This window comes from Trypanosoma equiperdum (genome assembly GCF_001457755.1).
Source record: "Trypanosoma equiperdum strain OVI genome assembly, contig: ctg_1622, whole genome shotgun sequence".
In the NCBI taxonomy this organism is placed as follows: Eukaryota; Euglenozoa; class Kinetoplastea; order Trypanosomatida; family Trypanosomatidae; genus Trypanosoma; species Trypanosoma equiperdum.
In genome coordinates, this window is record NW_027123641.1 from 24,744 (window position 1) to 35,142 (window position 10,399).

Below are 10,399 nucleotides of genomic sequence, written 5' to 3' on the forward strand. Positions count from 1 at the left end.
CCCAACTCAGTGCTAAACGATGCCTTTCACCTCAGGTGCACAGAAAAAAGGTGCGAGAGCAGGAGGAGTTTACTTACCCTGAATGGGGAACGTTCAAGAGACGCACAATCCCCACGCCACCTCCCTCGCATGACACAAAAAGGACCGTAAGAAAAAGAAAAGAGATATAATGCAGTGGGTACAAGCGGCGTAAGGTGATAGAGGCCGCACCAAACGGCAAGGATTTGATGGTAGAGAGAAGTTGAGCCAACAAATAAGCATACCACCGCAAACGGATACCATCAATAATGGGGAGGGGAAATGTGAAGCAAGATGCATACGACACTGCGGTCAGTAAGTTGAGATCGAATTGTGAAGGAAAACGCCATTTCCTCCCATTTTTCTTGTTTTCCCCACCCCTCACCGACCTCTTTTCTTGTTCATACATGTGTTAGCAGAGAGAGGAAGAACGTAATTGAACCTGTTTGCCCGATGTTCCTCCTTACCCTATTCCTTTTTCTTTTTTGTGTTGTTATCTCTCATCCTTCCCTACGTCTTTTTCTTATTTCTCTGTTCCTTTCCACTAATACAACTTTGCACGTGTTCTCAGTCCCAGAAATGATAGAGAACGAAAAGGGGGCTTCTCCCCTCGGCAGCCGTTCGGGGGGTAGACGTGGTCCCTAACATTACTTTTCCGGTTTCCTCCCTCTTATTTATATTTTTCAAAAAAAAAAATCAACTCACTTTGCACACACTCCTTTGTTTTTTTTTGTTTCCCCCAGGTTCTTTGCTTACTTTTTTTTAAAAAAATACCACTTTTCCCCCTTGTGGTTGTTGATTTTTCTTCTTTCACTGGTGCTTGTCATCACCTGCTCGTCTATAGCAACCCTCCATTCACCTTTCCCTTTATTATTTTTCTTTTTATTTTCCCACCTGATAAGCACATTGTTGCAGGCGTTAGAACCACTTTTTATCTCTTTCCCTTGTGTGTTTTCACTATTCTTGAAGATACCCTAACTACCAAAGTTGAAAGTAAGCGTGTGATTCCCACTCTCCCTCTTATCTTTGCTGACACTGAGGTGATCGGACCCAAAGTTGTATACAGGCAATCCCCCTTCATTTCCCCCCGTGCTAAACGTGTTTTCCCCACCACTCTCGAATGAGTAGGTGGGAAGTCCACTCGGAGTAATACTAAAGGCAGGCTCATTGGTACTCGACCCTTCCATTTGAAAGGTATTGTACGTTATAGAATCATCTGCAACAAAGTTATTACCTTCCGTCTCACCCACATCGTATGTGAAGGCATCATCGTCAACGGAGACAATTTGAATAGCTGGAATTGATCCCGTTGGACCGTCTGCAAAACTTGATGAAAAGAAACCACCATGACCGCTCGTTGTGGTGTCCTCGAGAGGGGCGTCAAAGTTTAGTTGTGGTAAATCGGACCCAACAACTAGTGAAGAATTCTTTCGTTCCTGCTCTTGTTTCTGTGGAGCCGCCCTTTCTTGTCTTCTCGTAGAGAACATGCTACTTCCCAAATCCGGGGCAAGGGGGTCCCCATAAGAACCCTTACTTACAACCTGCTGCTCTGATCCCGCCCCACCCTCAAAGTCGTTCGCTGAAGGAAGTCCTGTAGCTCCATACATGTCACTCTTCCTGATCTTACCCCAGTCAGGGAAACGTTTCGTAATCCTGGACGCCCTTGTGGATGATTTACCTGACGATTTTCCATCACCTGCGACCTTTGCAGTATCTCCATCGCTATCTGTATCAGAATCGTTCTCACTAGACTGCTGTGTGCTTGAATTGTGGGCTGCTTTTTCCGGCTCTTCAGTTTTTTGTGGTGTCTGCGTTGGAACCGGGTTCTGTGGCAGGGGATGTGCAGATTGGTTTTCTTTCCGCATGTGATAACCTTGGGCCACTCCACTGAGACCCGTGTCATCCTTGCGGACTTCTTCCATTGGTGGATCCTTGCTACGGGCCCATTTGAGCACATGCCCAACAGTGACATTACTCATGCGTAGCACCTTCTCCCGCAGTTGTTCCTCTTCCTTTGAGAGGGCAAGGATACGGGCACGTATTCCAATTACTTCATGTACAACCGGTGTGTGATCGTAGCTTCCGCTAGGTTTCACACCTGCGCCTTCAATTGTGGCGCATGAGCGCTGAAGCAGCTGCCTTTGAGACGTCAGCGACTCGATTTTGGCTGTGATTGCCTTCAACTCTTCGGCACTACCCTGGCTCCTAGACAGGGATTGCTCTATGTCCAGACACGTTTTCTCCCCCTCCAGTTTTTTTATTTGCTGCGACAACATTTCAATACGGCTTTGCATCCGTTGCAAACGCTCTTGAGTTGCGTCTACAGTAGACGATGAACCACCACGCCCAATGGTTGCACCAGTGTAGCGAGATATATCCAATGTCACTGGCACACCTGTGGAGGCGGCTAGCTGCCGCAGGTACGCCGCTACATGACCCGTGAAGTTTGCACGATGTGTTTGTGATAAAGCAAGATACTGTGCCGAAATTAAATCCACCGTCCGGCTTTGCACCACACCTTGCGCCATGCCTTCCACACCGCTGAATGCGCGCCGTTTTTCCTCCAATTCGGCAATACGTGCCTTCAGGGGCGAGTCCTTATCAATGCCCTGCGCGATATTGGCACGGCGACGCTCTGCGAGGCCCTCTAGAGCTAAAAGAAGGGTTACAACATCATCGGTAGCCATCCGCTTCACATGACCCCTTGAACCTGTCGCTGTCTGATCCACGCCGCGGCCATCTCTGTTGCCTCCAGACGGTTGAGGAATAATATTGTTAAATGAGAGTGGAGCGTGCTTTTCGGGGTAAACGAGAAGCGCCACGGTCATTTTGGCGGGGCTCCCATGAAGACTAAAACTCACACTGACCGTTGTTGCTGCTGTCTTGCTGCTAGCCCCAAGCACGCCAGCGCAGTCGACCCTGGTTTCACCTACAGCCTTACGCGCACGTCCACGTATGTATTCCTCTACACGAATGTTTATCCATTTGGGCAGGAAGCGCAGCCCGCCACTTTTGAAGTGCACAACGGCAGAACCCTCTGGCATGGGGCTGAAGTCAACGTAATTATTGTCGGCCACATAACACGGTGTGGAACGGAATGTCTCCCCACGACGATAGGTTATGGTATACTGTTGTCCCTTGGTTAGCGCCGTGCAGTCGATTCTCAGTACTTTGAATCGGACAATATGCGCCTCGGGCATGGTTTAAGATCCCTCAGATGGGAATACGTGCAAGGTAATATGGTGTAGCAAATCAGATATACGCAAGTCGGACGAAATAAAAACAAAAAGGATAATACCGAGTGGTCTCAGTCAGTGCTCCCTCCAACGTAGAACTGCTTTGGTATATTTATATGTGTGTATGCGCGTCTATGATCGTGCTAAAATGTCAACTTCCTCAAGCTGGTACTTACTTTTGAAGGTATCTTTTTATTTTTGTTTTTCCCCTGCTCTCTCTCTCTCACACACACACACTTCTTTTTGACACACAATTGGAGTTGGGGAGCTCCTTTCGGTGACTGCTGGCTGGAATAAGAGCTCTTTCTTTTTTTCTTATTTATAGAATCCGTATCTTTCCTTCCCTTTCCCTTCTTGGCTAATATGTCGTTAGTGGTGGTAAGGGGAACCAGCGTTGAGAGAGAAAAGGGAGGATAAAAGAGAGTTCAACGCTCTACTGAAGAAGTTACTCAATTAACAGACTTTTCTTCCGTGTCGCGACGCCCGCCGCACATACACGCAGAAAGAGACAAAGAATGGGGCGGTCCACAGTAACTCAGAAGAGGACGCAGAAAAAAAAAAAAGGGTGTGTGTGTGTGTGTGTGGAAATTAATAATCATGGGGCTCACGCAAACACAGTTCTCAAACAGAAGGAAAAACATAAAAAGAGAAAAAAGAGCGAGTAGCCGCGTTTATGGGAAGCGGGAAAACGCAAATTAGGGAAAAGGAAAAATTATAGCATCGCCGAATGGCACAAGTAAAATGAAGTAAGGGGAACGGCAGCTGGCACGAATTGGCACAACACCCCCTCCTCCTTCATATCGCTGCCTTTTCCTCCCTCTCATTATTTGCAGTTCATTCAGCTCATCTCTACATTCTTAATGATCAGTATTCCTTCACATGTGTCCAATATCCTATGTGCCAATCGCTTCTGGGTCTGTTTTCCAGCTGTTCGTACATTTGGAAGGCGGGGCTTGAAATAAACAACAGTTATATAAGTAAGATAAAAGGCAAAAGGTGGATGGGATGCGGCTAATATTACTTTAGATGATATAAGACACATGCAACAACCTCCTGTGCGTCGCAAACCACTTCCCACAGTTTCTGCTTCCAACTCGCCCCCACCTTTACGCAGTGCTAATCAACTTCCCCCCCTTTCCCATTACTCCTCGTTTGTTTTACTCTCCTCAGCAGCATTCCTTCAAGTGCAACAGAGGGAGAAAAGCAAAACAAAAAACAAAAAACAAAATGGATACAACGAGCAAGGGAGGGGATGGAGGGGAAGAGACAACTGACGAAATCAAGCAGGGATTAAGAGAAGTGAATTTTTTTTCCTTTTCCCGCCTTTGCAAACACAACGACACAAACGCCCTCGGCATGTGAGCCACGGCAGTGAGGGAACTCCTAAGCGAAGATATCGATGAGGAAAGCAAAACAACAACAACAGTAACAACACACAAATTGAAACAAAAAATAAAAGATAAACAAGGAGAAAGGTTTAAATAAGAACAGGAGGGAGAGTTACGTCACGGACGTACACAATCACACACACACACAAAATAAATTATCTTGGTAAAGACAAGAAAACACGTAAATTGCACAAGCACACATATGAATAAATGCGTGCATGTGTGTTTGTGAGCGTGCGATGTTTAACTCCCATCCTGCCTTTCCCCACGTGCCAGTTGTTCACCACTTCTGTTTGGAGCTAATTTATGTTTCTTTTTTTTTTCATTTTTTTGTTTTCTGCCACACCCCGCTTCTTTACCCCGTCGTCCATTACTTAACAACCGACAGAAACAAACTCTGGATTTCAATGGGTGGGAGGGGAAAGGGAAACATCACCAAAACAAAAGGAAAAGGAAAAAGGTAGTGAACGCAGGGGGTAGTGGTGGAAAAGAAAACAAACAAAAAAATCAAACAGTCCTCCTTTCTATGGGTCTATGTACTACTGAACCTCCCCACTGTTATTGTCTGACGTGTTACTCACTTCAGATCCCACCCGCCGTTTGTTATTTTACGTGTGTTAAACTTGCACTTATTGTTTCTTATTGTTCTTTTTATTTTCGTTTCTTTCTGCGTCCTCAGTTCTTTCCTCCCTTTTTTTTGGTCTTCCGTTTTTAGGTGTAATTTTTTTTTAACTTCCTTTTAAGCATCAGTATAGCTTTGAGATGTTACATATAAACATGAATACTTCACTAAACTTCAACGACAATCGCTTTGTTCAATATCATATCAATTCGATTCCCATCACCCACCCCATAAAAACATTCCTCAACTTTTTTTAATTAGTCCATTCATCCACCCGCTGTTACGACCTCTTCACTTCTTTTTTTTTAAAAAAATCTCGTGTTACCTCACATTTGTTCGATTTCACGCTTTCAGCTTTTGTTCTCATTCTTCCTTTTTTCCGCTTTTCACCCTCTTCTTGGTGTCATCCGGGAGGGGAAACACGAGATTATTTTACAACAACATGACGTTTTCAGGTCGGTGCAACAACAAGAAGAGGGAGAAATGTTAAGTGCGAACAAATTTCCTCATATATATATATATATGTACATATATATATTCCTTTATTCCATTGCTTTAATGCAAATAAGCAAACAACAAAAAAAAACATCAACAAAACAAAGAAGAAGCTCCAGGCATAGTACCGGTCTCTTTCCCTCTATGGATATGTAGAGATGATTGTTCAGGACTCCACACGGTTGTAGTAACAAAGAAAAATAAACATGTGTGCGGGAGATACATGAATATAACCAAATAATAATAATAATAATCAAAAAGAGTTAGACGGAGCGTGTATGGAAACATTAAAGGCGGAAAGGGAGTTTTATGTTGTTTTTTTTTTTAGTAGTGAAGCTGACCAAACGTATTACATCGACCACCGAGTCATACGAAACGGGGGAATACTCCTGTCAGCATCTATGGTTGGAACGAAAGTGTGAAAAACAAAATGAAACAAAACAAAAAAAAAGGGAAACATCAGCACTTGCATACATAAAAGTACAAACACACATGTGTGTGTAAGTATAAATGAACAAAGAGGGGAAAGAACTGACATACATATATATTGAAGGTAGGAGGAGACGAAAGAGGAAGAAAAAGCGAAGCAAAGCCAACTACTTTTCTTGTGACCGAATGGCTGTGCTTCATTTCCCGCACCCTTCCCCCTTGACCGCAAGTTAGCTGCCCCCCTCTCCATACAACTGTGGGAGCCATGAATTAAAATATTCATATATATATATATATATATATATGAATATATATATGCATGTCTATGGGCATCGCCATTAGGTGCGCTTTCACAGGCAAGTACACCGAGAAAAAACGCAACAAGAAATGGTCATGTTACATATAATTGTACTAGAAGAAAATTTAAAAGGTAGGCCACTCCTTCAAATGGGAGGGGGGGGGAAATTTAGAAAGATAAACCGAGCAGAATAAAAGAAGGGGAAATTGTGACTTCACTTATTTTCTTCTTACCTTCTTTACTGTGATCACCTTAACTTCCCCGCACCAACCGCAAAAAGTACGAAAACGTGGGGCACACTTAGCCTGCGGAGGCATCAAGCGGCTACCGCGCCCGCCTCACAGCGCCGACCGCCTTCGTCCTTCAAACCTGACCGTTTGCGGCCCTCGCCCTCACCACCTGCTGATTGCCTCTTATCCCTGCAGTTCATATCCCAGTTCAACTGGTGCATCCAAATGCGGCATTGGTATTGGCGATTGAGTGCGCGGAGAAGGGTCTTAAATTCCACGTAGGAGTCACTGGAGTACGTGAAGGTTAGCTTCTTGCGGTCGAACTGGAACACCGCCCTCTCCACCTGCAGCGGAACGCGGAGGTTCAGCGACTGTACCGCTGCCCTGCAGAAGCGCAGTGCGCTCTCTTCCAACTCATCCAGGCGTTGAAAGGCTTCCAGTTCCTCAGCGGTCGCCTCACGTAGCACACGGGCTAGTCGGCGGCCAGCTTCAGACGCATCACCTGCCGACCGCGCCCCAGAGTGAGAAACGGAAGCAATGCAACCGAGGTCCTCCCCACGGTCACCCTCAACAATAACGTAGCGACCCACAAGCTCTTCAGGGACCATCACAGCTCCGAGCACAGCAGGTACATCATCAACAAGGAACACTTCATTGCCCAGACGCAACTTCACGCTTACCTCCGCGCGAGTGACGCCTCGCACTACTTTGGGGCGGCCGTCTACGTACATTTTGTAAAGCGTGTTGCTTCCCTTGTTCGGTGTGGAAGTGGTTGGGGTTCCTGCGTTGCAACAGGATACGGTGCTGTTGCTGAGATTCACAGTTTTGTCGGCGCCTATACTCGTATTAATGCTTTCATCAACCTCCATGGGGGCCTCGTACGCCGCGGTTGCTGGGCATGCGTACGGTGCCGCTCCGTAACGAGCATAAGTCATTGACCTTGGACACATGCCACCCTCATGGCATGGAACACTGGAAGAGGCGGGTTCACCATATGTGTGTGGCGGTTGCGCAACGTCCACGCCCCGATTGGGAGCGAAAACCGGGGCGCCAAAAGCGGCCTCATGTGATCGCGCCCAATCGCATGGTCCAGCAACCGAGACAGGTATGACGGTAATATGGCGGTAGGGGTTGTGAGTGTATGTCCTTTTCATTAATCGCTTCGCACACCCGGAAACCCCGTTAGCCACATTCTCCTCCTGGAAGGTTCCAACCGTGCAGTCCGCAAGAGGCGTTCTGACTATCATTTGCTGCTAGTGCCCCTTTTCTTTTTCTCGTAGTGGTGTTGAGGCGCCTATTTCTTTTAATGTTTAGATCCGTGTTCTTTACTTTCCTCACCCGATTCTTGTATCGTTTCCAACTCCAGCAAAAAAGAAAACCGATGTGCGCTTGTAACTTTCACCACCTTCGTGCAGAGGTGATAACTTTCACAACTCTTTTGTTTTTCTTTATCTTCCCTTTCACTCCGCTATCCACGTAAAAGATTTTAGAAAAGGGAAAATTAAGCACTGAAGGGAAATCAAAAAAATATAATGGGTAGAATCAGCAAAAGAACAGGTAGATATTAAAAGCTAAAGAAAAATGGGCGCCGATTTAACACCTGCGCACTGCCGATCCCAGACACACACCCTCTCTCTTCACAGCGCTGCAGTCACGCGCCAAATACGTACGATATTATCATCACCGCCCGACGCTAACAACAAACCTTCGCCACCTCGACTGTTGTCACCCCAAAGCTCGTTGGTGGAACGACTGAAAGCAACCGTGTTTACGTCCGCCTCGTGCGCGGAGGGAACCTCCGCGACAACACTCACATGAACCTCTTCGTACCCCCTTGACTGATATACACCCAAGAGCGTTACCTTGTTATCACCACTTCCACATGCCACAATAGCTGGCGAGACATCACTACCACTTGGTGCCCAGCCCACAGAATAAATGGTACGCTCTGCAAACCCAGAAGCAGTGCACACGGAACGAAAATTACCGTCGCCATCACGACTCCAGAAAGTAACAGTTTTGTCATCCGAGCTGCAACACACCACTGGGCTGTACTCCAGTGCAGTGCCCTCCCTCTCTTCCTCCTCCATTTGTAATGAGTCAATGGGCTGCTCAATAGGTTGCACAGCTACTGACCAAACAGTACCATCATGCCTTGTCAACGTCTGGTGACAGTACCAGTCGTCCCGCTTATGCGATTCCGTCCATACCTTAACGGTATTATCATACGAACAAGAAAACAGAAGAGGTTTCTCTACCCCGCCGGATGGAAAAAGCCATGCACACGCCTTAACGTCCTGCGCGTGGCCAGCCAGAACGCCAGCACATTCGAACTCTCCGACGTCGACACGGTCCCACACCCAAACAGTGCGATCACGTGAGCAAGTAGCCAGAGTGTTGTCTGTCCCCCATGCAGCACATTTGACTTCGTTTTCGTGTCCATCAAGAATAGCCTCTAACTCGAATTCAAAGCAGTTCGGATCGTCCGATACTCGTCTCCATACGCTTGCCGTACGGTCAAAGGAAGCACACGCGATAAACGTACCGCTGGGGCTCCACGAAACGTGACGCACAGTCCGGCTATGCTCACCTTCTAAGGTATAGATACAGCTCCATGTTCCATTTTGGTCCCTTCCGTTTGGGATCTCCTCACGACCAACATTCAACATGTAACCCCACAGTCGTACAGTTCCATCACCAGAGCAAGACGCCACAACATTAGCCGTGGGGCACCACGCCACACACCAAATGCGGTCGGTATGGTCTCTGAGAGTGCAAACGGGCTCTACACGAAGGAGAGGTGGAGCCTCGTACGGCAGATATAAGGGCCGCATGTGGTTATCAGAGGTGCCACCGGCCCGGAGGACCCGAGCATCCACATGCTCCATCCACGAGAAATAACTAGACAACATAATGCAAATGAGAAAGTTAAAGCGATGTGCAGAAGTAAAAGCGGGGTAAACAGTAGTTGTACGAAAATAGGGAAGAGCAGAAAATATTTAGGGAGAGAGGAGAAGGAATCCGCAAAAATTTCGCACAACATTACCATTACCAGCACTATCACAGAATATTATTTAGTTACTTAACAAGCTGTATGATTTGTATCATTCATTCTTTGACAAAAAAAAACGATACAAGAATTTACCGGTTACCTTCCTCTTTAATACAGATTACAGTAGTGACGAAATAAAATGGATCAAACAATGGCTGGCACCGTGAGAGGCTCGACCACCGCGATCAACCAGCACTATTCACTGTCCTCAAACTGAAACGACCTTACGGAAACATCAACGCCGGAGGCATAAAGTTTTGCCTTGTTTTTCTGTTTCAATTTATTAAAGCTCTTCCCTTTCACACGCATCATTTCCTGGTTTTGACGCAACGCCATATGCTCAGCTTTGGGCCCATTATCCCTCAGATCATTACTAGCGAACGCCACCTTCGTGGGATCAATACGTTGAAATGGCCGACGGACACTCCCAGATCCACGAACAGAAAAATCATCGCACTTCCCAACCACTGGTTGCTTCCTGTCTCTTCGATACGAATCGACAGCTTCAACACGTGGCACCTTCCTCAAAATTTCCTCACTCTCACCTTCATAATGTGATAGAGACCTCTTTCTACCGGTCACCCCAAAATCTTCCACAACATCAGAAGAGCTCTCAGGTGCCACCGGTTTC

General features: G+C 46.5%; 3 protein-coding genes across 3 annotated transcripts; all 3 read right to left on the minus strand.

The window, feature by feature from the left end:
- Positions 1-992: 992 nt before the first annotated feature.
- Positions 993-3,218, minus strand: TEOVI_000787400 (uncharacterized protein; the record flags this gene model as incomplete). Its single annotated transcript, XM_067222392.1, has 1 exon — positions 993-3,218. One exon carries the CDS (start codon positions 3,216-3,218, stop codon positions 993-995), a length of 2,226 nt encoding a protein of 741 aa, XP_067078493.1.
- A 3,584-nt stretch (positions 3,219-6,802) lies between these two features.
- Positions 6,803-7,963, minus strand: TEOVI_000787500 (PSP1 C-terminal conserved region, putative; the record flags this gene model as incomplete). The annotated part of the gene is made up of 1 exon (XM_067222393.1): positions 6,803-7,963. The coding sequence occupies one exon, from the start codon at positions 7,961-7,963 to the stop codon at positions 6,803-6,805; it is 1,161 nt and encodes a 386-aa protein (XP_067078494.1).
- Positions 7,964-8,353: 390 nt separating this feature from the next.
- On the minus strand, positions 8,354-9,628 carry TEOVI_000787600 (WD-repeat containing protein; the record flags this gene model as incomplete). The annotated part of the gene is made up of 1 exon (XM_067222394.1): positions 8,354-9,628. One exon carries the CDS (start codon positions 9,626-9,628, stop codon positions 8,354-8,356), a length of 1,275 nt encoding a protein of 424 aa, XP_067078495.1.
- Positions 9,629-10,399: the final 771 nt, after the last annotated feature.